Consider the following 27,390-nt stretch of genomic DNA (forward strand, 5'->3'; position numbering starts at 1 on the left):
CATCTGGAGTCCATTGGGAGAATGATTAGTTTCCACCCATTGCTTCTTGTTCTGCTAGAGTCGGGAACAACTAGCACATATGTGCGAGGGGAACCTTTACTTTCTTATTTATCCAGACCACAGTTGTGAGATGGTGGAAGGGGCCGGAGGAATACAGATGTATGCGCACACTGGGAACAGGCTCCAGCTGTTCCTCTGCCTCACTGCTGTCTAGCTCCCTCTCTGAGCCCTCGCCTGAGCTTTCCTCAGCCCCCAGGACTTGCCCATGTTCCTCCCCAACCTCCCCACTGTCCCACTCTTCTGCCAGCTCGAAAGCACGTAAAAAAAAATGCAAGTAGAAAAATAGGAACCACCTTTGGTGGGAAGGAAACAGCGTTCTGTGCGCCTTCGGCATTGAGCCATGCTGGCCACAGGACCATGGAGATGTCTTTGGACAGTGCTGGCTCTTCGGCTTTGAAACAGAGATGAGCACCGTCCCCTGGAGTCAGGAACGACTAGCCCATATGTGCGAGAGGAACTTTTACCTTTTCCTAAATGTATTATAGCGGCTCACTCCAGCAGATTCTGGGAGGCTTACCATAGAGAACACTAAATGAAAGCAATTAAAAACAGGCAAAGGGCCAATGAAATCAGAGTACCACAAAACACCACACAACACAGAGTACCAACAATAGACACATAGAAAATTGCAGCTGCCAGCCTCTGTCTCCCTCGCAGGAGACAAGAATTCTATTCTATTCTATTCTACTCTGTTCTATTCTATTCTGACTTTAACCTCTTTATTCTCCACAAATGGACAAGTGCCAAAACTGGACATGAAGAAAACAGGTGTTCTGCTTTAAGTATTCACAAGCATGCTCTATATACAGAATAGAATAGTAACAGGTACAGGTACAGAAATAAGAATAGAATAGAATAGAATAGTGGATGGGATAGGATAGGATAGGATAGGATGGGATAGGATGGGATAGGATAGCATAGCATAGGATAGCATAGCATAGCATAGCATAGGATATGATAGCAGATGGAATAGGATAGGATAGCATAGCATAGCATAGGATAGGATAGCGGATGGGATGGGATGGAATAGGATAGTTTAAAATAGAATAGAATAGAATAGAGCAGTGGTTCCCAAACTTGGCAGAAGAGCTGGCTGGAGAATTCTGGGAGTTGAAGTCCACAAGTCTTAAAGTTGCCAAGTTTGGGAACTACTGGAATAGAGGATGGGATGGGATAGAATGGAATAAAATAGGATAGGATAAAATAGAATAGAATAGACGATGGGATGGGATGGAATAAAATGGAATAAAATAGGATAGGATAAAATAGAATAGAATAGACGATGGGATGGGATGGAATAAAATAGGATAGGATAGGATAGGATAGAATAGAACAGAATAGAAAGGTAGGATAAAATAGGATATATAGCTATAAGTGATAAATCATGATCCCAGTTATCATAAAAAGATTCCTCATAAATTATAAGATACAACACTTAGCGATAGTCACCGGATACTAAATAAGCAATATATGTTTATTTTATTAACATACCACTCCAACTGCTGACCGATGCTGAGTAGCTCATGATTCTACCATAGATACGTGTACAGGATTAAAGAATTAAGGGGGGGGGAGAGAAATACAATCCCTATAAATAACAGACGTTAATGTTAACAAATTAATAGCCAAATATTCCTGCGTTGAGGAACCATAAAAGCTAATAAAATCAGTCTGGGTACACTGGAGGAATCTCACTCAATTTGCCTCCCTCTCAAAAGCCTGCTGAAACAAACAGATTTTGACTGCTTCCCTGAATCTCAATAAGTGGGAGGAAGGATCTCTGGAGAGATCCAGTTCCAGAGACCCATTAAGAGTGACAACCAGCAGCTTGAAACATACCAGGAAGCTGAATGGAAACCAGGCTGTTCTCTTGAGCAGCGGTTACCAACTGGTGGACCGTGAGAAAATTTTGGTGGTTCTGCAGAAAAATTGTTTGCATTTTTTTTAGATTGCACTAAATCGGGGTACTCAAACTATATGTGCAGAGCCAGCCTGCAAGGCCACATTCTAACCACTGTGCCACCAAGGCTCCTGATGCAACATCTAGCAGTCTTCCAATATCTCAGGGGCTGCCACAAAGAAGAGGGAGTCAAACTATTCTCCAAGGCACCTGAGGACAGAACAAGAAGCAATGGGTGGAAACTAATCATTCTCCCAATGGACTCCAGATGTTCGCATAATGGTCACTGGTTGCCTCTTCTCTCTCGCTTCTAACCTAAATAACATTCCTTCCCTTTCCTTCCCTTTCTCTTCTTTTCCTTCTCTTTTCTCTTTCTTTCCTTTCCTTCCTCTCCCTCTCTTGTCTCTTTCTTTCCTTTCCTTCTCTTTTGGATTTGGATTTGGATTTTACTTTATTTATATGCTGCCCTTTTCCCTGAGGGGACTCAGGGCGGCTCACAATCCAGGGGGAGGGAAGTACAAGACAGAGTACACACATGAAGACAATACATCGTTAAAAAACGCAACAGTCATACTATTCGGGTGGGGTTGAAGTCTTTAGCCCCAGGCTTGTCGGGACAGCCAGGTTTTAAGGGCTATGCGGAAGGTCTGGAGGGTGGTGAGGGTACGAATCTCCACGGGGAGTTCGTTCCATAGGGTCGGAGCAGCCACCGAGAAGGCTCTCCTCCGGGTAGTTGCCAGTCGACATTGACCGGCTGATGGAATTCAGAGGAGGCCTAATCTATGGGATCTTATTGGCCTAGTGGAGGTAATTGGCAGTAGTTTTCTCTTCCTTCCCTTCCTCTCTTCTCCTCTCCTTCCATTCCCATTCTCTCTCTCCTAGTTTGTTCTCATTTCCATTCCTTCCTTTCATTTTCCTTCCCTTTTCTCTTCCTTTCCTTTCCACTCCTTCCTTCCTTCCTTTCTCTCTCTGTCCTAGTTTGTCCTCATTTCCTTCCCTTCCCAGATCACTTTTCTCTCATGTCTTAATTGCCACTTAATTTTTCTTCCTCTTTGCTAGAAAGCCCTGCGCGCACGTTAAGGATGAGTGTGTTTGTGTATGTGCATTGAGAAAGAACGGCATATACAGTATGTACGAGAAGGGACTGTGCATTGTCAGGCAGGACCTAGATACAGATGGGGGGAGGGGGAAGATTCATTGTAGAGATGGGCTACCTCATCTTATCATCTTATAAATGTTCCCCTTGCACATATGTGCTAGTCATTCCCAACTCTAGCGGGCGATGCTCATCTCCGTTTCGAAGCCGAAGAGCCAGCATTGTCCGAAGAAGTTTCCGTGGTCATGTGGCCGGCATGACTCAACGCCGAAGGAGCACAGAACGTTGATCCCTTCCCACCAAAGGTGGTTCCTATTTTTCTACTTGCATTTTTTATGTGCTTTCGAACTGCTAGGTTGGAAGAAGCTGGGACAAGCTCCCTCCGTTATGTGGTGCTAGGGATTTGAACCGTCGAACTGCCGACCTTCTGATTGACAAACTCAGCGCCTTAGCCATTGAACCACTGCATATCTTATACGTGTGTGTGTGTGTGTGTGTGTGTGTGTGTGTGTGTGTGTGTGTATACATACACAAGCATTTATCACACGCGCAAACAAACACACACTGTTTAGGAGAGGAGGTGTAAATCTCTGGAAGTCGGTTGACAAGGAAGAAAAGCTAAGGAAAAAGCAGAGGCTGTGCAGGCAAGTGTGTTTTATTTGTTTACTGAAAGGATCGTCTTAAAATTCGTTACATCTTCCTCCTGGGTAAATACAGAATTCCTAGCCAGTGTTTTGTTTTGTTTTGTTTTAAAAAGAACTTGTTACAAGGTACAAGGCTAAACTAAGCGGAAGAAATCCAAGAAGCTGCCCTTACCTTAAACGAAGCCCAGCTGAAGCTCCATTAAGCTCAGCATCCTATTATAAGCTAGCAGCAATTCTCCAGATATTGAAATGGAAACTTCCAAGGCTCTACTTGGGGATATCGGGGATTAAACTTGGACATTTTTGCATGCAAAGCGAGCGGTCCGTGACTGAGCTGTAACCCTTCTCTTAGGAGAAGAACAGAAAAAATGATGGTAAACAAAGGATGCTCTGTGGATGTGATGGAGATGAGCAGCTCTTCCCCACCCCGGTACCCATTCAGATGGATGGGGACTGTTCTGAGCGAGGCTTCCCAAGAGCAGGAAGCAAACTCCTTGTCCCGACCAAAACCCCTTTTATTAATCTACTGTGAATTCTGCTCATTCGCGTCCAGCAAAGTCTTTCAAGGGAGGATTTACAGTCACAGACCTTCTCTGGCTTGGAGAGCAGCCAGGTCAATATCTGCAAAACCTGGCAAGGAGTCTCGGAGAGTCAGGAACCAATTAAGTGAACTAATTGTCTCCTGCAAACTCCACTCCCCTTTCGCTCCTTTTTTATTTCCTCTGGGAATAAGGCTGAGTCAACCTTGAGTCAGTCAGGATCGAACTGCTGGTAGTTGACAGAGTTAGCCTGCAATATTTCATTGGAAGGAAGGAAGGAAGGAAGGAAGGAAGGAAGGAAGGAAGGAAGGAAGGAAGGAAGGAAGGGGAAGGAAGGAAGGAAGGAAGGAAGGAAGGAAGGAAGGAAGGAAGGGGAGGGGAGAGGAGGCAGGCAAGCAGGCAAGCAGGCAAGCAGGCAGGCAGGCAGGCAGGCAGGAAGGCAGGAAGGCAGGAAGGCAGGAAGGCAGGAAGGAAGGAAGGAAGGAAGGAAGGAAGGAAGGAAGGAAGGGACATTAGATTGGGGGGGGTGTTCCCACAAACCAAGGCAAATTGAATACTAAACTGAAAATAATCTATATTAAGTGTCTTTCTTCCAGATGCCTTGGTTTTCAGCTTGCTTCTCCTACTCCCTCTGGAGAGCACCAGAATTCGGAGGCCATCTTATATTAATTATACTGGGAAAGACACTCTCTCCAGCCCCGCAGCAGAACCTTTACAGAGACCATTTTCCAATGCTGGCAATGCAGCCATCAGGGGCCCCACTTCCCACGCGAGTAGAATTTGCAGTTTTACCTTCCACCTTGGCCCTCTTTCCATGGGGAAGAGACAAAACTAACACGGCATCTATAAAGAGGGCTAGGATTCAGAGACACAAACATGGCGAGTGAACAAAGGATTGTGTTTGAACATCTTTGGCCATTAAGGTAAAGGTTCCCCTCGCACATATGTCCTAGTCGTTCCTGACTCTAGGGGGCAGTGCTCATATCTGTTTCAAAGCCAAAGAGCCAGCGCTGTCTGAAGACGTCTCTGTGGTCATGTGGCCGGCATGACTAAATGCCGAAGGCGCACGGAACGCTGTTACCTTCCCACCAAAGGTGGTCCCTGTTTTTCTACTTGCATTGTTTATGTGCTTTAAACTGCTAAGTTAGCAGAAGCTGGGACAAGTAATGGGAGCTCACTCCATTATGCGGCACTAGGGATTCGAACCGCCGAACTGTTCCATTCTCATCAACAAGCTCAGCGTCTTAGCCACTGAGCCACCACGCCCCTCTCTTTGGCCATTATTTCCCCTTATTAAAAATAGGAGGTTTTTGTTTTTTCCATGATTTGCATCAAGCCAAATGAAGTAATCCCAGAATGAAGAGCCAGAGAAGAGTCGAGATAACATTCTAGGCCTGATATATCTCAGAGGAACATCAGCCCTTTGGACTGCAGCATACAATAAAGCTGAACAATTAGAATTTTCTACGGTAGGCTAACTTAAACAGCCATTTGTTTACAAAGCTATTCCTTTGCGCGTGGGGCTTTCAGGCGTGGGGCATAACTGGGCCGAGCAACACAATGCGTACACAGCAGGGGCCCTAAGGTCATATCACATCTATGCGCAGGACGCAGCAAGCAGCGAGCGTGCAAATGTAACGCCTTCCGATCCGCAATAAAATAACTTCCCCGTAGTCAAGCTGTACTGGTGTTATCCCAGCACAGCGCAGCAACTGGAAGAAACAATTCCCCCCCCCCCCGCCTCTCCGCTTATCGTGCTCTGCCTGAAAATCTCAACACAACACCGGTGTAATTAATACTAGGGCGGGGGGGAAACAACGAATGGAAGCTTCGTCTGCTCCGGAGTTGCAGATTAAACTCAGCAGCCTGGTTTGCACGATAAGAGATTCGCAGGAAAAGCCAAGGTCCTTTTCGGAGCTTCGGGAGAATTCCTGCGGAGGTCTGTTGGGAAAGGCCATTTTGACAAGGCGGCTGAAAAAGCCAGCTGGAGAAAAAGAGGGCAGGAACGCCCAACGCTTAAGCTTTCTTGTCTCACTCGTTCCAAGCAAAAGGAGGTTTATAGACCTGGTTCAGGGCAGAGAGAGCGAACTGCGCATCGGACACCTCGGCTGCATGCTCAAGAGACGCTGCCGATTGGAAAATGAGCTCCTGTGCAATCAGGGGATTAAACCCAGAAAGCGCATGACTCCCACACGTTCGATAATGCGCTCCAAAGTGGTTGCTAATGTCTCTGTATCTAATAAAGATAGCTAAAAGGAAGCTCTAATTCTGCTTTATGTACAAAAGGACCTCTAACTCAAGCGTTCTGGCTTCAGAAGAAATTGACGGGGTGGTGGGGATGAGGCTGAAGACAGAAAGTGCTGTCGGATGTAACATGGAGGAAACAACCCAGTTGCTTCTTTATCCCCCCACCCGCCAGTAGCCCTTGGCAAGTCTTGGGACTTGTTTGAGGCTCAACAAGATGAACCTTATTCTAGAGCAGACAAGGACACACAAGTGTGTTGGACACAAGCATGCGTCCTTCTGTACCCAAGTGTGATTTGGACACACAAAGAAACAAATTCGTTTTGTGTCCAATCACACTTGGCCAATAAAGTATTCTGTTCTGTCCTATCCTGTCCTATCCTATCCTTTATTCTATTCTATTCTATTTTCTTTTCTTTCTATTCTATTCTATTCTATCCTTCTTATCCTCTATTCTATTCTATCCTACCTTCTATCCTATCCTATCTTCTATTCTATCCTTCCTATTCTATCCTACCTTCTATCCAATCCTATGTTTTATTCTATTCTATCCTATATTCTATTCTATCCTCTCCTCTCCTCTATTCTATTTTCTATCCTATCCTATCTTCTATTTTTTCTATTCTATCCTATCTTCTATTCTATTCTTTCTATTCTATCCTTCCTATCCTATCCTCTATCCTATCCTCTGTCCTATCCTATCCTCTATCCTATCCTATCCTTTCCTATTCTATCCTATCTTCTATTCTATCCTCTCCTCTCCTCTATTCTATTTTCTATCCTATCCTATCTTCTATTCTATTCTATTCTTTCTATCCTATCTTCTATTCTATTCTATGCTATTCTATTCTTCTTATCCTATCCTCTATCCTATCCTATCCTGTCCTGTCCTATATTCTATTCTATATTCTATTCTATCCTCTCCCCTATTCTATTTTCTATCCTATCCTATCCTTTCCTATTCTATCCTATCTTCTATTCTATCCTCTCCTCTCCTCTATTCTATTTTCTATCCTATCCTATCTTCTATTCTATTCTATTCTTTCTATCCTATCTTCTATTCTATGCTATTCTATTCTTCTTATCCTATCCTCTATCCTATCCTATCCTATATTCTATTCTATTCTATATTCTATTCTATCCTATCCTCTCCCCTATTCTATTTTCTATCCTATCCTATCCTATCCTATCTTCTATTCTATTCTTTCTACCCCATCCTCTATCCCATCCTATCCTATCCTCTATCCTATCCTGTCCCATCCTATATTCTATTCTATCCTATATTCTATTCTATTCTATTCTATTCTTCTTATCCTATCCTCTATCCTATCCTATCCTATATTCTATTCTATTCTATATTCTATTCTATCCTATCCTCTCCCCTATTCTATTTTCTATCCTATCCTATCCTATCCTATCTTCTATTCTATTCTTTCTACCCCATCCTCTATCCCATCCTATCCTATCCTCTATCCTATCCTGTCCCATCCTATATTCTATTCTATCCTATATTCTATTCTATTCTATTCTATTCTTCTTATCCTATCCTCTATCCTATCCTATCCTATATTCTATTCTATTCTATATTCTATTCTATCCTATCCTCTCCCCTATTCTATTTTCTATCCTATCCTATCCTATCCTATCTTCTATTCTATTCTTTCTACCCCATCCTCTATCCCATCCTATCCTATCCTCTATCCTATCCTGTCCCATCCTATATTCTATTCTATCCTATATTCTATTCTATTCTATTTTGCATTCTATTCTATCCTATTTTTATTCTGTCCTGTGCTGTCCTGTCCTATCCTATCCTTTCCTATTTTCTATTCCTTTCTGCCCTTCCCTCCCCTATTTTATCTCAGTAACTCCAAACCTGTCATAAGATGCTGAGTGGGCAAACTGCAGACCTTAGGCCAATTAATCAGTGGGACAGCTTGCCTCCAGAAGTTGTGGGTGCTCCATCAGTGAAGGTTTTCAAGTGACTGCACAGCCATTTGTCTGGAATGATAGAGGGTCTCTTGCCTGAGCAGGGGGGCTGGACTAGAAGACCTCCAAGGTCCCTTCCAACTTTGTTATTCTGTTAATACATCATGGTTGGGTTTGTTTGTTTTTCAATCTCATCCCTTCTGATTTTTCCACACTTCTAACCAGACTTATGAAGACATTAAATATCTCCTCAAACTTAATGATTCCCCACCACCACCACTGGTTTTGAAGGGAGTGCTTTTATGTTAAAACATTTGAATTAATTCCACTTTGGGGGAAAAAGAAACCACTTAAAACAGTGGCTAGAACTATTGCTATAGTTCCGTTCATTTTGCTTTATTTTTTTCATCTTTCTATGCCCACCTTAAAAGGAAGTGTTTTTCTCCCTGTTCTTTCTCTTGAGGTCTTTAATTGTCTGTCCTCTGGATTTCTCCACGCTTTTTTTAATACAAACTGTTCTTGGCTTGCATTGTCCTGAAAATTGCTCCCATCTATATATTTGGATTGTATTTTTCCAGTACTTCTGACATGTTCTTTTTTTTTTCTTCTATTCCCTCCCACCCCCTGAAAAAAAAATCTGGCTTTCTAATAAAATATGGGTTACAAAAGACTTCAGAAGAATTCTCTTGGTATGGAGACTCAACTGTGCGAGCATAACAGACCTTGAATAACTCCATTAGCAATGTACAAATCTGTAGTGGGAGCTGTTTGTGCAACCAAGAAAAAAATGAGGGGAAAAGTCAAAGCAATTGACAGCAACAAACAGTGAAAAATGAATAGACTTAAAGCAGGAGGACAAGAAAATGACCTTACCCAAATCTTGATTGGCTTCATTCATCGCCATTGTAGTACAAAGAAAGAGTGACATATTAACCCCAAGAATTAACATCGGCAGTTCAAGCCTTTGCCATTTAGTCGCACTGACTCCCTGCTCAGGTCTAATAATTGGGGAGATTAAAGGTAGTCCTCAACTTACGACCATTATTGAGCCCAACATTTCGGTTGCTAAGCGAATTTTGCCCCGTTTTACAACCTTTCTTGCCACACTTGTCACCCGGTTGTTAAGTGGATCTGGCTTCCCCCTTGACATTGCTTTCCAGGAGGTCGTAAAAAAGGGATTCATGTGCCCCCCCCGAGGACGTTACAACCGTCATAAATGTGAAGCAGTTGCCAAGTGTCTGAATTTTGATCACATGACCACGGGGAGGTCGCAATGGTTTAAGTGAAAAATGGTCCTATGTCACTTTTTTTCAGTTGTAACTTTGAATGGTCACTAAATGAACAATACCTGTATTCATTTTCTAAATTGTAAACATTGTAAATATTATTTTCCCGTGTAGTAGACTGTATTACTATTGTCCTTCTCTTCTTTCCTATTACCTTCTACTATTGGTATCTTATGATTATATTACTTGGTTGATTGTTGTTTGTATGTACATTGAGAGCTTATGAATCAAAGACAAATTCCTCGTGTCTCCAATCACACTTGGCCAATAAAGAATATTGTATTGTATTGTGTTGTGTTGGTGCTGTGTTTCTATTGTATTGCATTGTGTTTGCATTATATTATGTCTGTATTTATTGTCTTGTGTTTATATTGTATTTGTATTGTGTGTGTATTGTATTGTGTTTGTATTGTATTATTTTGTGTTTGTATTGTAGTGTTTGTATTGTATTGCGTATTATATTGTATTTGTATTGTATTGTATTGTGTTTGTATTGAATTGTGCTTGTATTGTATTGTATTGTGTATTATATTGTATTTGTATTGTGTTTGTATTGTATTGTGTTGTTTGTATTGCATTGCATTGTATTGTATTGTTTGTATTGTATTGTGTATTGTGTATATTGTATTTGTATTGTGTTGTATTTGTATTGTATTGTGTTTGTATTATATTGTTTGTTTGTATTGTATTGTGTTTATATTGTACTGTGTTGTTTTTGTATTGTTTGTATTGTGTTTGCATTGTGTTGTAGTATTTATATTGTGTTGCATTGTGTTTGTATTGTGTTGGGTTTGTATTGCATTGTAGTGTTTGTATTGTGTTGTATTTGTATTGTACTGTTTCTATATTGTTTGCATTGTATTGTGTGTGTATTGTATTGTGTTTGTATTGTGTTGTGTTGTGTTTGTATTATATTGTATTGTATTTCTCACTAGATGCTCATTTTGGAAGGCTTCTTAAAGAGGGAGACGGAATGAATGAACATGAGGAGCTTCCAAGGTCCTCCAAGAAACCTAAGTCTAAATTTCCATGTTTGTTGCTCAACGTTTTAGCCCCATCATCACCTGGCTGTTTATTTCCACTTATCAATTACCAAACCTGTCAACTGCGAATCCAGGAAAGTTCTAAGCTCGAATCAATTCCATTTCCCTGTGACGCTCAGCACCACTGTGGGTAGATGAGCTCCATGCAAAAGTCATGTGGCATCAATGGTCATCCCCCGACAGCATTTGCAAGACAAGTAGTCTGGACTTATAACAGTTCATTTAGTGGCCATTCAAAGTTACAACGGCACTGGAAAAAAGTGACTTACGACCATTTTTCACATTTATGACCGTTCCATGGTTCATGCAATCAAAATCCAGACGCTGGGCCACTGACTCATACTTATGACGGTTGAAGCGTCCTGGGGGCAGCGTGTGTCCTGTGATCCCTTTTTAGCGACCTTACTGACAAGCAAAGTCAATAGGGAAGCCAGGTTCCATTTAACAACCGTGTTGCTCGCTTAAGAACCGCACCAATTGACTTAACAACTGTGGCAAGTAAAATGGGGCAAAACGCGCTTAATTGTCTCGTTTAGCAACATACATTTTGGGCTCAAGTCGTAAGTTGAGGACTATGTGTCCAAGCAAATGCGCTTTCCTTCTGTTTCCCGTGTGTCCCCAAAAAAGAACCCCTTAGGGTTAGAAAAAATATATTAAATGCACAAAATATGCACCTGTTGTAATGCTGTTGCTATTCACAAAGTCAATCAGGTAGAAGGCTGGATCCAATATTACGGCATCGCACAATGCCAAAACTCTACAGGCTGTAAGCCCAAAGACTAGATATTGGAAATTGCTAGATGAAAGAAAAGCCACTATGTGCACAGAGAACTAATCTTCCCGTACACATTTTTCCATTTATGACTGGGGAGCGGGTGGGGGTGGGGGGAGAGAGATCTGGCTTAGAAGCCATGTTTCCTCCTCAAATGGCGTTATTCAAAAGTTTATCTTCTCTCTTCACTTTTTATTCCTCTCAGGTCGCATGGAGGATTCAAGGGGGGGAAGGGGAGGGGGAGAGGGAGGGGGAGGAGAAGAGGAGGCGGTAGTGGTGGAGGAGGCGGTGATGGTGGTCAAGGAGGAGGAGGAGGAGGTGGAGGAGGAAGAGGAGGAGGAGGAGGGGAAGAGGAGGAGGTGGAGCAGGAAGAGGAGGAGGAAGAGGAGGAGGAGGAAAAGGAGAAGAAGAGGAGGAGGAGAAAGGGAAGGAGGAGAAGACAGAGAAGGAGAAGGAGAAGAAGGAGGAGAAGAGGAGGAAGAAGAAGAAACAAGGAAGAAAACATGCTGGTTGGGGAATTCTGGGCATCAAAGGCCACAAGTCTAAAAGTTTGCAAGGTTGGACAGCCCCGCTCTAGATATTAAAAATTACTCGGAACATTCCGTGTCTCCCCAGTGGGTAAATCTGGACTCGGGAAATGTATTTTCCAACTAAGAGTCTGTAGAGATTCTCTGTCATCCAGGTCACGGTTGTCCCAAAGGGCCTTTTTCAGTTTCAAACATGATCTGGATGACTGAGAATCTCTACAGACTTTTAGCTATGCAATTTGGGATGAACACTCTTGGAATGGCGTGGGAGTAGGAATAGATTTCCAAAGGGGGGGAAAATGCAGACTACAGGAACCATTTGCACCATTCAGGTGACCCCGAGGACACAGATGAACCTTCAAGTGGCCTCAATGACCCTCTAAAAGGATGCAAATGACCAGCTGTCTGCAAGGGATATAAATCCTTCCATTCCACACCATCCTGTCAGAGCTGAAGAAGCTTCGTGGATGAGAAGCGAAACGTCTTCAAAAGAAGAAAACAAGGAAGTCCAGTTGCCTCCTGAAAAAAAGCATCTTTGGGATCTCCAGCTAAGAGATAAAAGTTTAGGGCAAATGATTTAGAAAATGGGAATCCAAAATAAACCAAAGGGGAGAAATAGTGGCCCACTCTTTCTAAAAGGGCAAAAACACCAATAAGAAGATTTACAGTGACCGAAGTTGATAACCTTTCTTGAAGGAGGACTTTAACTAAGCTCGGAGTTTAGCCTCTTATTGTGTTAATGCCAGAGAGCAGAGACACAATATTCTTGAAAGAGGCCTGGGTTAAAAACAAAGAGGTGGGATCTGGCCAATTAATCACAATATATATAAAAGTCAAGTACCTCTCACTCATCATGAAATCTCCAGAACTGTAAAGTCTACCAACTTGAAACTTGGCAGGAATGTTCCTCTTGGCTTCTACGTGCTCGCTAAGAAAGGATTTTCCAAAATGACCATCAGATCATTAGTATTTCTTATACAGTAATTAACACACTCTGATGCTAAGGAGTTCTACTCCCCCTCCCCACCTGAAAAGAACTCTGTTCCAACTGCCAGTTGCCTTATTTTTTTTTTTTACTCATTTTATTGAGATTTATAGGCCGCCCTTCTCCCTGAGGGGACTCAGGGCGGCTTACAATCACAAGGGGAGGGGGTGCAGTACCAAGAGACAAACAATAGTGAACAAAATAAAATGGTAAACCACAACATGCATTCAACAGTTGCCTTATATTAACACGCTCTGATGTTAAGGAGTTAGACATTCTATTCCCCCTCCCCACCTGAAAAGAACTCTGTACCAACTGCCAGTTGCCTTATATTAACACGTTCTGATGTTAAGGAGTTAGACATTCTACTCCCCCTCCCCACCTGAAAAGAACTCTGTTCCAACTGCCAGTTGCCTCACATTCCGTTACCTCAGTTCAAACTGGCAGACGTTCCACTCCTTCACTCAGGAGCGGTCTGGGGCTCCTTACAGTACTAAACGTCGATACCTCACCAAAATGTTTACGCCTTCCACCTATGGAACTGCTTCCAGACTCAAGGCGGCGGGAACAATATCCCCTTATGTGTTTCAATCACCGACCATCCCTGAGCCAACAGATTGTGAACTGAATTTCTCCTGCATAGCCCAATTACATACTTTTGTCCCGAAGCACATGTATCCAGCTAGTTTAATATAAACACGGAAACCATTCAAGACAGGTTAAATCTGATGCAACCTTTTCTAGGCAAATTTTTCACCAGGATGTCATGTGCAGATAAAGAGGGGGAAACCTCAGAACTACCCATGGGGATGCTGCAGCAGTCGTAAGTGTGAAAAATGGTCATAAGTCACATTTTTTCAGTGCCATTGTAACTCTGAACAGTCACTAAACAAACTGTCATATCGTAAGCCAAGGATTACCTGTATCTACAGAAATGGATGTAGGGGAAGGACTACCTGTATTGACTTCTACAAAACCAGCACCTTGGTCATTGACACCCACCCCTCTCCTAGAAGTATGAAATATTTTTGAGAAATATTTTTTTAAAAAGGCAGAATATTATATTTCCCTGGATGAGAAAGGCAGAAACATGCTCTTGGAGGCAGAAAGCAGCCCCGACTTATCTTGATGGCCCTTAGCAGATGCCAGCACTTAAGAGAGAAAGAGCTTATTGAGATCTGAGTAGCTCTATTCATAAGCAAATTTCCTGCCGCGAGGTAGTAATCCTACTACCTGTGGCCCTCAGCCTCAGTAGGAATTGTCCAACAAGCCCTTTCATTGCATCAGCCCAAATTTCAACCAAACTTAGCTCACACAAACTTTTATGGTTTGTATATGGCAACCATGGGAGTCTGACGACAGCCAAAAGAATTACATGTTCTTGCACAGGAACAGGAAGCTCAAGTGCAAAGCCCAAGGTATAAATACCCCTCCACTCTCAACTCCATGGGTCAGCTGCACCTGCACCTGCACCGTGTGTTTGGGGGTTCTGCTCCATCATTAAACCATCTTTTTAATTGGCCTCCATGTTTCCAGTGTCTTTCTCCCCTCTTGGAACTGAACCAGATGGACATTTCTTCCAACAACCCCAACCCAACGCCCCATGCCACAAACAGCCAGCATAACTATCATGCACATGAACATGTAACGCATCTCCAGATGCCTCCAGCTGAGCTGCGCAGCTGGGTTTGGCAGTTATTCCATGGCCTCTCATGGGGCTGCAGTTGGAAACCCACCCACCCGCAGCCCCTCAGCCGTGGGTTTTCAACCAAGCTGAGACCAGACCAAGCTTTCTTACCTTCGTGCCCGGTGACTGGCACGCAGATGTTGCCGTGTTATAAGGGCACTGTCCCAAACGGGGCCACCATGGTTACTTCTATACCAGCTTGCTGCCAGATGCCCAGGATAGGTTGGGCCAGTAAAGCCATGGTCCGACTCCGTCTCGGCGGCCAGCGATGAGGCTGAACTGCCCATGGCTCCCCCCAACCCTGGCCGGGCCAAGATATACTCTAGGTTAGGTCCTAGGGAGTGGCATGAGCTGTCGGCCTGAAAGGATGAAGACTCGTAGCATGGAGTGGAGGAAAAGGTCCCACAACCGGAGAAAAGGAGGCTGGTGCTGATTGAGGAAGAGAAGAGACACACAAAAACAAAAACAAAACAAGAGGAGAGGGGGAGAAAAGAAACAGAAAAAGAGAAAGGAAGAAAGGTATGATTTTCTTTCAAACCCATGAAGTGACATTTCTAAGAATCTGTCAAAAGGAACCAGAGACGGGGGCCGTAAGCATCAAAACCAGCATGGGCTTCATGCAGAGCAATTCAGACTCAGATTTGGGGATTGGAAGCCCACCTCGTCATGAAAGGCAACATGTTGTTCTGACCTGGTCCTGACAAAACCCCTTTTATGAAACGAATGTGAATTCCTCTCCTTCACCTTCAGCAAAGGCCTCGCAAACAGTCTTTCAAAGGAATATTTATGGCCACAGACCTTATCTATCTTGGGAAGCTGCCATGTAAATATTTTCCAAATGAGAGTGCTGTGCAAGGAAAGACTGGGCACAGAGTCTCTGGGATTCACGGACAGATCTTCACACTCCTGAAACGAATCTAATTGTTTCCTGCAAAAGCCCCCTCCCCTTTCGCTCCTCTTTTGTTTCCTATGGGAGGGGCCATTCACCATCCACCTGTGACTTTACTCCCAAGTCAACCCTGATTTCTGAGTTGTTTTTTTCTTCTGGCAGCTCTGCGCATGAGCACACTGGGAACAGTCTCCAGCTGTTCCTCTGCCTCACTGCTGTCTAGCTCCGTAGGCACCTGATCACTGCCAGATGGCCTCGGCCCCGTCTCTGCCTGCGACGCAGAGCCCTCGTCCGAGTCTTCCTCAGACTCCAGGACTGGCCCATGCTCCTCCCGAAACCTCCTCACTGTCCAACTCTGGCAGGCCACAACACATTTGAGAAGTCGGGGAGGCACACAAGGTTTACAGTTAGGTTTTAGGGAGAGCTCAGTCATTTTTTGGGGGAAAGGGAGAGGCTGAATTGGAAGATAGGTAATGGCCAATCATGAGGGATGGCTGCCTTAAAATTTATATTATTTAGGAAGAACGGGTTAAATAAAATACACTGGATTGGGAAAAACTTGCTGGCATTCCTTTCAGCATCCTTTGGGAATCTGTACAGGTGGTCCTTGACTTACAACCTTTCACTTAGTGACTGTTTAAAGTTACAACAACACTGAAAAATTGACCTATGACTGTTTTTCTTACTTATGACGGCTGCAGCATTCCCCCGGGGGTCATGGGATCAAAATCCAGATGCTTGGCAACTGGCTCATATTTATGACGGTTGCAGTGTTCCTGGTGTGTGTGTGTGTGTGTGTGTGTGTGTGTGTGTGTGTGTGTGTGTGATGGGGTCCCCTTTTGTGACCTTCTGACAAGCAAAGGCAACAAGGAAGCCAATTTCACTTAGCCACTGTGTTACCAACTTCACAACGGCAGGGATTCACTTAACAACGCTGGCAGGAAAGGTAATAAAATGGGGCAAAATTCATTGAACAACTCTCTGGCTTAGCGACAGAAATTCTGGGCTCAATGGCGGTCGTAAGTTGAGGACGACATCTTCTGGAATTTTTGTTGACATATTAGGAGCCGAGGTGGCGCAGTGGTTAGGGTGCAGTACTGCAGGCCACTTTAGCTGACTGTGATCTGCAGTTCAGCGGTTCAAATCTCGCCGGCTCAAGGTCGACTCAGCCTTCCATCCTTCCGAGGTGGGTGAAATGAGGACCCGGACTGTGGGGGCAAGTTGCTGACTCAATTTGCTAAAAAAAATTGTAAACCGCTTAGAGAGGGCTGAAAGCCCTATGAAGCGGTATATAAGTCTAATAATAGATAAATAAATAAATAAATAAATAAAATATTTGAAATATTTCCATCTGAAAGGATTCAGAATCCTTTGGAAGTCTGTATTTTTTTGAAGTTAGATTGGAGTTTAAAAGCAGGTGAGTCAAGGTAGAAAATGAGTTTCCTGAAGTTTGAGAAACTCTGGCACCCCAGAGAAAGATTTAAGTATTCTAGCAGTAATTAACATAGAAAACACCAGCCATTATTTCTGTTGTACATCTAGTCCTCGACTTACAACATGCCCAAGTAGGGACCGTTCAAAGTTACAACAGCAATGACGAAAAGGGACTGATGGACATTTTTCACACTTATGACCGCTGCCAAGGTCATATGATTCATGTTCAGATGCTTGACATCTGACTCACATTTATGACGAAGCAAAGTCAATGGGGAAGCCAGATTCACTTAACAACTGTTTTACTAATTTAACAACTACAGTGACCCTTAACACCCTTAACAACCGTGGCAAGAAAGAAATGTAAAATGGAGCAAAACTCACTTAACACATTTCTCACTTAGCAGCATAAATTGTGGTCGTTAAGTTGAGGACTGCCTGTATTTTGGTAAAACTCAAGTCCACATGAAGCCCTTTGATCAAACAAATACAGTAGATTACAGCATAATATCCTAGCCTGATTCACTCAAGACAATTTTTTGAGTTTCAAACAATTCTAACTAAAAAAAACCACAATTTTTTGAGCGTCTGAATTGTCACGCAATTGGCAACTCCAAATCTCGACTAACAAATGCTCTGTCCTACACATTGGCAATAAGAATCAGAACACCAAATACAAGTTGGTCGGACCTGGAGTAGTCACGTTCTACGTCCCAGAGCTCCTGGTAACAGCATTGCCAAAAAGGCATTAAGAGTTGTTAACCTAATTTTGCGAAGCTTCTTCTCCAGTAACATTGTACTGCAAACTAGGGCATACAAAACCTTTGCCAGACCAATCCTCGATTACAGCTCGTCTGCCTGGAATCCACACTGCATATCGGACATTAATACGATCGAGTGAGTCCAGAGGTATTTCACGAGAAGAGTTCTTCGCTCCTCTACTCACAATAGAATCTCCTATGCCACCAGGCTTGAAATGTTGGCCTTGGACAATCTGGAACTGCACTGCCTACAGTATATACACAGTACACAAAATTGCCTGCTACAACATCCTACCTGTCAACTACTTCTTCAGCTTCAACCTCAATAATACAGGGGCAAACAATAGATACAAACTCAAGGTGAGCCGTTCCAAACTCAATTGCAGATAATACAACTTCAGCAACAGAGTGGTGAATGCTCTACCCGACTCTATTGTTACATCTCCAAATCACCATAATTTTAACCTAAGACTGTCTACTGTTGACCACACCCTATTCCTAAGAGGTCCATAAAGGGGGCAGGCATAAGCGCACCAGTGTGCCCACCATCCCTGTCCTACTGTCCCCATTTATTTGCATTTCTTTCTTTCGTTCATGCCCATGCCCAACCCTAGCACAGGACCGAAAACAGTGGCGTCAAATTTCCATGGAAGTCGCCTATACCCACGATGGGTGAAGAGGCGTCAAGTACAAGTACAAGTACATGCCCATGTTTTATATTTATACCTGCTATCTTGTACATGTTTGACAAACTAATAAATACAAATAGTAAAACACACACTGCCCGATTTCATTTCAGCCAAAAGTAGCGTGCTAAAGCAAAATCAAACACAGAGACTCAGAAATTAGCAGATATTCTCAGCCTTGGGTTGTGATGGTATACACACCACTTAGATGAGCGGATACACAACCAAGGCATAAAACATGAAAAAAAGAAAGGAGCAGACTTAAGGATGGCATGGGTGACATTATTAAAAGCACGGACTCTTAAATCAAACTCCCAAAATATGTCTGAAGTTTCACCTTAGCTGGGCTGCCCCTTCTCTCTCTGCCACCTAAATTGATCGGTGGGAGAAAGGCTGAAGATGCATTAATTTAACATCTTGCCAGCCCACAGAATATTTTTTTTTTTGCTACTTAATATGGAAGACAAGCATCTTCTTCTCCAAGGACCAGCCTTGCCAAACGTTTTGCTATGCCATTCTGCTACCGATCGTTCCAATCGGCCCAGAGGCGGCTTCCTTCGACAAGCATGGCCCTAGTCAACTACCGTTATGGCAAAGAATACCAAAATGAACACCGCAAATCTTGCTCGGGGGGTGGGTGGGTGGGTGGGAGGTGGAGACCAGGAGCCAGGTTATCTGAACCGACTCACTAAAGTGGGGAAGGAAGGAAGCTGCGGTGGGCCAGTCAGGGTTGGGATTGAAAAATTTCAGCTGCGGGTTCTCTGCCCGGTTGCTGGGTGGGCATGGGGGCAATAATACAATAGCAGAGTTGGAAGGCACCTTGGAGGTCTTCTAGTCCAACCCCCTGCCTAGGCAGGAAACCCTATACCCTTTCAGACAAATAGCTATCCAACATCTTCTTAAAGACTTCCAGTGTTGGGGCATTCACAACTTCAGGAGGCAAGTTGTTCCACTGATTAATTGTTCTAACTGTCAGGAAATTTCTCCTCAGTTCTAAGTTGCTTCTCTCCTTGATTAGTTTCCACCCATTGCTTCTTGTCCTACCCGCAGGTGCTTTGGAGAATAGCTTGACTCCCTCTTCTTTGGGGCAGCCCCTGAGATATTGGAACAGTGCTATCACGTCTCCCCTGGTCCTTCTTTTCATTCAACTAGACATACCCAGTTCTAGTTGGCTTCCTGCACCAAGGTATGTGGGAGGGGGCATTTTTGTCCTCTCCAGGCTCCGGAGGCATTTCTTGAGCCTCCAGGAGGGTGAAAACTGCCTCCCCCAGGCTCTATTCAGCACTACTCAGGTGACCCTGAGGACACAGATAAGCCTCCAAGTGCTTCAATGACCCTTTAAAAGGATGCAAAAGACCAGCTGTCTGCAAGGGATATAAATCCTTCCATTCCTCACTGTTCCTATCAGAGCTGAAGAAGCTTCTTGCATGAGAAGCAAAGCGTCTTCAAAAATAAAAACAAGGAAGTCCAGTTGCCTCCTGAAAACCCATCTTTGGGACAACCATGACCTGGATGACTGAGAATCTCTACAGACTTTGAGCTATACAATTTGGGATGAAGACCCTCGGAATGGCGCGGGAGTAGCAACAGATTTGCAAAGGGAAAAATATTGCAGACTGCAGGAACCATTTGCACCACTCGGGTGATCCTGAAGACACAGATAAACCTCTGTGGCCTCAACCACCCTCTAAAAACACGCAAATGACCAGCTGCCTGCAAGGAACATGAAGCCTTCCATTCCCTACTATTCCGATCAGAGCTGAAGAAGCTTCTTGGATGAGAAGCAAAACGTCTTCAAAAATAAAAAGAAGGAAGTCCAGTTGCCTCCTGAAAAAGCACCTTTGGGATTCCCTGGGCATTGCATCGCCTTACAAACACTGTTCCTCTCCCCCACCCCCAAAACCCCTGATATTGGGAAACTTTTACAATTCCTTTACCAAAGGCAGCCCAACTACTCTGTCGAGTTGAAAAGAACAACGAGAAACAAACAAACTGGCCGAATTCCATCAAACTAGTTGCCAAAAGCACCACAGAGAAGCGACTCTTCCTGCCAAGAGAAATTTGGGATCCAGATTGAAGTTCGCAAGGATGTGTAGAAGGGTTGGGGGGGACAACCACCAGCTTTAACAGCGCTGGGGGGGGGGGAGCTACGAGGAGCAAGGGGAGAGGATCCATAAATAGACCCAGGATAACCCCAGCTCAGTTGGAAGCCTCAAACGCTGTTCTGTTCGCAAAGGCCGCTATTCCAAGCACAAATTCTGTTGTGCCAGATAAACCAAGGATGCCTGGCATGATTTAGGGGCAGGGGGTGACACTGAATCTTTTAAAATGGGAATCAAGGTTAACTCGGCTGGTATAGAACTCAATTTAACCATGAACTGTAATTACATGCTGTGTTCACAACCTCCTGCATTCTTCCCACTTACTATTTATAAAAGAGGAAGGGGTGGGTGAGGCTTCCCAAAGGAAGGAAGGAAGGAAGGAAGGAAGGGAGGGAGGGAGGGAGGGAGGGAGGGAGGGAGGAAGGAAGGAAGGAAGGAAGGAAGGAATAGCAATAACACTTAGACTTATATACTGCTTTAGAGTGCTTTACAGCCCTCTCTAAGCAGTTTACAGAGTCAGCCTCTTGCCCCCAACCATCTGGGTCCTCCTTTTACCCACCTCGGAAGGATGGAAGGCTGAGTCAACCTTGAACCAGTCAGGATCGAACTGCTGGCAGTCGGCAGAGTTAGCCTGCAATACTGTAAAGGAAGGAAGGAAGGAAGGAAGGAAGGAAGGAAGGAAGGAAGGAAGGAAGGAAGGAAGGAAGGAAGGAAGGAAGGAAGGAAGGAAGGAAGGAAAATAGCAATAGCCTTTAGACTTCAATACCACAATAGCCCTCTCTAAGTGGTTTACAGAATCAGTCTTTTGTCAGGAAGGAAGGAAGGAAGGAAGGAAGGAAGGAAGGAAGGAAGGAAGGAAGGAAGGAAGGAAGGAAGGAAGGAAGGAAGGAAGGAAGGAAAGAAAGAAAGAAAGAAAGAAAACAGCAATAGCAATAGCCCTTAAACTTCAATACACTTACAGCCTTCTCTAAGCGGTTTACAGAGTCAGCCTCTTGCCCCCAGCAATCTGGGTCCTCGTTTTACCCATGGGCTGAGTCAATCTTGAGCCTGGTGAGATTCCATCTGCCAAACTGCTGGGAGCCGGTGATCAGCAGAAGTAGCCTGCAGTATTCTAACCACTGCGCTACCACGGCTCAGGGTGCTTCCTTCAGTGGTCATAAGCGTGAAAACTGGTTGTTGCTTTTTTCCAATGCCGTTATAAATTTGAGCGGTTCCTAAACGCAGTCAAGGACTGTTTGTATGTTGGTTCCCTACTGAGCAGAAGACACCCTCAGATAAATATTTGTAGTGTAATGGGTTTTTTGATAGTCCCAGACAATATTTGCCTACTTTCAAAGAACCCCACATCAACGTTCATCCTTGGGATGTCTTAACTGCAAATCTATCTTGAAATAATACACAACAGGTAAAAACCATGTAGGCTCTGTGCAATTATACACCTGCCACACTGCAGTTTGTTAGCTGATTTATCTTTTGCACGGGGCCAGGAGTAGGAAAGCACCCCAGGCAGAGTTGAGCATTACTCAAAGTCTTGGGCTCAGTGGTTTGTGAAAGATGGGGAGAAGAGGGAAGCGGGAGGGAAGCGTTCCAAGATTGGGAATGACAAAAACAGCACTTGCTAAAAATTTAACAGGCAGTAAAGAGAACTGCAGATGGCTCAGTGGCTAAGACGCTGAGCTTGTCGGTCAGAAAGGTCGGCGGTTCAAATCCCTAGCACTGCGTAACAGAGTGAGCTCCCGTTACTTGTCCCAGCTTCTGCCAACCTAGCAGTTCGAAAGCATGTAAAAAAATGCAAGTAGAAAAATAGGGACCACCTTTGATGGGAAGGTAACAGCGTTCGGTGCACCTTCGGCATCAGGTTATGCCGGCCACAGGACCACGGAGACGTCTTCGGACAGCGCTGGCTCTTTGGCTTTGAAACGGAGAGGAGCACCGCCCCCTAGACTCGGGAACGACTAGTACATATATGTGAGGGGAACCTTTAGATTACCTTTAAAGGGAACTGCAGAAAAACTCGTGAAAAAAACCTGCATTAGGAGGGGTTGCGCATGGAGGGGAGAGAATTAGCTTTTCCCTGCCATATACATAACAAAATAAATCACTGTTTGAATTAATCTAATTTGGGAAGCCCAACGCTGTAGCAATAACAATGGGGGTTAAAAAAAAAAGACAAATGGGAGATTTAACTAATAGAAACAAATAGTTAAGCACCTATTTTCCTTTCTTTTGTGGTTTTAATGCATAATTACCACATTTCAAACGTTACAGTTAATTACGCCTGCAAGAGAGCTTTCTGGAGCAAATACGCAGATCTATTATCAATCCATTTCCTCCTTCCTATTCTCTAAATTAGTTCTCTGCCCTCCCCCAGAAAAGCACTTACAAAGAGAGGAAACGGAGAAAATTTCCAATCTTGTAAGTTTTTTTTTTTTAAAAAGAAAAACACCACGGCTCTTCCTGATTTCCAAAAGCATGCACAACGGAAACACATCCCGCGTTAAATCAGCTTCTTCGGATTAAACAGTAACCAGAGGTTTGAGTTACTGCCACAAGAACAACAATGCCTGCTGTGTCCAGGTAGAAGGTAATCCTCAATTTATGACCACGACTGAGCCGTTTCCTCCCTCCCCCCCCCCCCAAATTTCTGAGTGAGACATTCCTTAAATGAATTTTGTCCCGTTTTGCAAATCTTTCTTGCCATCTTTGCTAACTGAATCACTGCTGGTTAAGGAAGTCACACAGTTGTTAAAGGGAATCTGGTTTCTCCATTGACTTTGCTGGTTAGAAGGTCTCAAAGAGGAATCACTTGACCCCTGGACACTGTAACCGTCATAAATATGAGTCAGTTGCCATGCATCAAAGGTTTGATGCCGCAATGGTTGTAAGTGTGGAAAACGGTCATAGGTACCTTTCTTCCGTGCCATTGTAACTTTGGTCACTAAATGGACTGTTGTAAGTTGAGGATTACTTGTACTTTACTGAAGCTTAAATGGTTACAGAGGTAGCGTAAGGTGAATCTAAGGTTTTCCCCCGCTCACAATACGAAGTATATTTTCCCCTCCCCTCACCCACCCACCATCCCCCAGTTACCTGTAAACATCCAATGAGGTTCTTGTATATTGTTTATAGAGTGCAAACGTTGGCTTCACACTCAACATTAAGAAAAATAAGATCATGGTATCTGGCCCTCTCAATTCCTGGCAAACAGATGGGGGAGAAATGGCGGCAGGGACAGCTTTAATTTTCTTGGGCTCCAAGATCACCGCAGATGAAGACTGCAGCCAAGAAATTAAAAGACGCTTGCTCCTGGGGAGGAAAGCGATGGCAAATCTAGATAGCATCCTAAAAAGCAGAGACATCACCCTGCCAACAAAAGTGTGTAGTCAAGGCTATGGTTTTTCCAGTTGCAATGGGTGGCTGTGAAGATTGGACCATAAGGAAGGCTGCGTGCCAAAGAATTGAGGCTTTTGAATTCTGGTGCTGGAGAAGACTCCTGCGAGTCCCTTGGACTGCAAGGCCATCCAACCGGTCAGTCCTAGAGGAGATCAACCCTGACTGCTCTTTAGAAGGCCAGATCCTGAAGAGGAAACTCAAAGACTTTGGCCACCTAATGAGAAGGAAGGACTCCCTGGAGAAGAGCCTCATGCGGGGAACGACTGAGGGCAAAAGAAGAAAGGGACGGCAGAGAATGAGGTGGCTGGATGGCGTCACCGAAGCAGTCGGCGTGAGCTTAAATGGACTCCAGAGGATAGCAGAGGACAGGGAGGCCTGGAGGAAGGTTGTCCATGGGGTCACGATGGGTCAGACACCACTTCACAACAACAAAATATTGTTTAAGGCAGGGGTCCCCAACCGCTGGAAATGATGTTCTCCAGGTTTTCAGAAAGGTTTGAGCTGCTGAACACAACACACAACTAACTTATGACACACTTACAGCATAAGGCAGAAGCTGCCTGTTCAAAAGCAACCCACACAGAGCGAGCAATCGGTTAGTAACCAGGCCCAGGTTAGCCCATGGATTAGAATCTTTGCAAATATTTACATCCTGCTTTAAAGCTTTGGAGATCCTCTTAAGGTAGCTTACAAACGCCGCGCTTACTCAATGCAACCCAGGAGCAGAGCCTCTGAGCCAGAAATAGCAGGCTGTTGTGTATCTGGCACAGCCATTATTCAACAGAAAAGATTTCCAGCTCCCCATCCCACCCCTTTCCCTGTGACATTCCCGAGTAGCTGGGTTCCCAGTTTGGATCCCTTCAAAGCTCGCTCAACCTACGTTGGAGAGAAGCTTCGTTGATTGGAACAGACAAGCAATCGCTCCTAATGGGTGTTTTCGCTGAGGCTGGAGGATGCAGCCGAGTTTGATGAGGCAAGCGGGTTTTTCCCTCCCCATTTGTTATCATCTGCCAAGGAAGAGGTGCTTGGAGATACCACCACTCCTAGCTGAGCTGATGCTTTTTATCTTTTCAAGGCCAGGGTTGACCTATCACTTATCACAACATTGGGGGGATGAGCCAACAAAAAAAAAAGGAGAGCTCACTCCCTGCTTGTTGCAGGAAATATCATGTTTGTTGTGGACAGATTCGGACAGTGAGGCGGTGGGGGAGGAACCTGGGCCAGCCCTGGAGTCTGGGGAAGGCTCTGATGAGGGCTCTGGGTCGGAGGCAGAGAGGGGGCCAGAGCCGTATGCCAGTTATCAGCTGCCTTCAGAGTCAGTGAGGCAGATGAACAGCTGGAGCCTGTTCCCAGTTTGCACATGCACAGAGTTGCCAGACGAAGGGAACAGCTAAAGAACAGGGGTTGACTTGGGAGAAAGACCACAGATGGACGATAAATGGCCCCTCCCAGAGGAAATAAAAGAGGAGCAAAAGGGGAGTGGAGTTTGCAGGAGACAATTAGTTCACTTAATTGTTTCATGACTCTCCAAGACTCCTTGCCAAGTTCTGCAGATACCAGCCTGGCAGCTCTCCAAGCCAGAGAAGGTCTGTGACTGTAAATCCTCCCTAGAAAGACTTTGCTGGATGTGAATGAGCGGAATTCACAGTAGATTAATAAAAGGGGTTTTTGTCAGGACAAGGAGTTTGCTTCAGGCTTTTGGAAAGCCTCGCTCAGAACAATGTTCTCCAACGGAGCCAAGATATGCTGAAGAAGTACAAGTGGCCCTTGAGTTACACAACAGTTTATTCAGTGATTGTCCAAAGTTACAAAAAAAAGGGACTTGCGACCATTTTTCATGCTTACGGCTGTTTACAGCATCCCCACCATCGTGAGATCGAAATTCAGTTGCTTGGCAACCGACTCATACTTATGACGGCTGCAATGTCCCGGGGTCATGGGATCCCCTTATGTGACCTTCTGACAAGCAAAGACAATGGGGAGGCTCACTTCACAACCGTGTGTCAAGAGTGAAACTTTCGTTTCAACTTGCCATTGGGGAGGGAGGGGGAAGGTGTTTTTTAAAATGGGTTAGATGGAAAACCGAAACTACTATGATTCGGCTGAAGACCGTGACAGCCTGAAACCTTTTCAAGGGCATCATAACAGGTGCTGGAGTTGGAGCAGACGGTTCCTATAACAAAGCGAACTTGTTTACATGGACTATGTGAGAATTTGGGGGATTGGCTGGGGAAATTATTGTTTAATTCTATGAACTGGTGTTTGGGAACCTCACAGTTAGTTTTACTCCGACATTTCCATGCAGCGCATCCAAGAAACAGTAAGATGTTCGGAAATGGAACGAAGCTGGAGTTTTATTTGGATTCTTGACCTGGATGTCGACACCATGCTGCTAACTTAATAACTGTAAAGATCCACTTAACAACTGTGGCAAGAAAGGGAGCAAAATTCACTTAACAACGGTCTTGTTCAGCAACACAAATTTTGGGCTCAAGTGCAAGTCACAAGTCAAGGACTATTTGTAAACCAAGATGAAATGATGTTTAGTTCTTTTGAAAGACATGTCCATCTGGGTTCAGTTCCAAGTTGGGGAAAAGGACACTGGAAACATGGAGGCTGCTTGGAAAGATGGCTTTAATGGTGGACAGGATCACATGCCTTGAAGATGTTGGGTGAAGAAGAAGAAAAGGGGGAGAGATGCTGAGAGCACCTGGGTTTTATGCCCTCTCTGGGCTTTTGAATTTGAGCTTGTATTCTGATTGGTTGTCAGACTCCCACAGGATCATGCAGGGGCAACTCTGTAGGCTGCCCTGAGTCCCAGGCTTGGTTGAGCCTTGCTGGGTGATGATGTAATGAAAGGGCTTTGGGATTCTGCCTGATGCAGGTAGATCTTTGTTATGTAGACTAGACTGGCCTAGTGGGAGGGGTGAGTTTCTGCCTTCCTTTTAGGGGAAATATTCTGCCCTTTTAATATTTCCTAAAATATCTTATTTTCCTAGGAGACGGGTGGGTGCTAACTTCCTACAGTTCAAAGTGTTGAATATTCAGTACATGTTAAAGGGCTGGAATAGCCACCTCCCCCCCAAAAAACCGTCTAAAAGTAAGATATTGGAAAGCCCACCAATCCCATACAAATGGAAATATTTCTCAGAATCACCCCTTTAATCTAAAGTAAAACGTGGACTTTTGAAGTGGACTATTTAAAAGAAAGACCGAGATATTTGTAGTAGTGGGCATCAGCTTTGGGATGTTATTTTATAATAAACTCCCCAAAGCTCCTAACTTGATTTGTTTCCCATATTCAGCCGCCCTGCTCCTTTTTGCAAAGTTTGCTGCCTGTGTGCAGCTACCACGGATGGCAGAGGGTGGTTTTATTAATTTTTTAAAAAAATATACAGTTTTAATTACGCCGT

At 44.2% G+C, this 27,390-nt stretch overlaps 1 protein-coding gene across 2 annotated transcripts in view; it reads right to left on the reverse strand.

Moving 5' to 3' along the window:
* CAPN15 (calpain 15) overlaps positions 1-27,390 on the reverse strand; it is a 129,981-nt gene that overhangs the window by 64,305 nt on the left and 38,286 nt on the right. Inside the window, exon 2 of one of the 2 annotated variants that reach the window (XM_087728556.1) lies at positions 14,824-15,141. The exons of the other annotated variant lie outside the window; for it this stretch is intronic. Within the exon in view, the coding sequence (XP_087584682.1) occupies positions 14,824-14,999 (176 nt within the window). The 5' untranslated portion in view covers positions 15,000-15,141. The remainder of the gene's footprint in view (positions 1-14,823; positions 15,142-27,390) is intronic. 2 annotated transcript variants of the gene reach the window in all.

This window comes from Thamnophis sirtalis, unplaced genomic scaffold (genome assembly GCF_051295495.1).
Source record: "Thamnophis sirtalis isolate CommonGarterSnake01/CBP01778 unplaced genomic scaffold, rThaSir2_p1.2 scaffold_14, whole genome shotgun sequence".
Taxonomy (NCBI): Eukaryota; Metazoa; Chordata; class Lepidosauria; order Squamata; family Natricidae; genus Thamnophis; species Thamnophis sirtalis.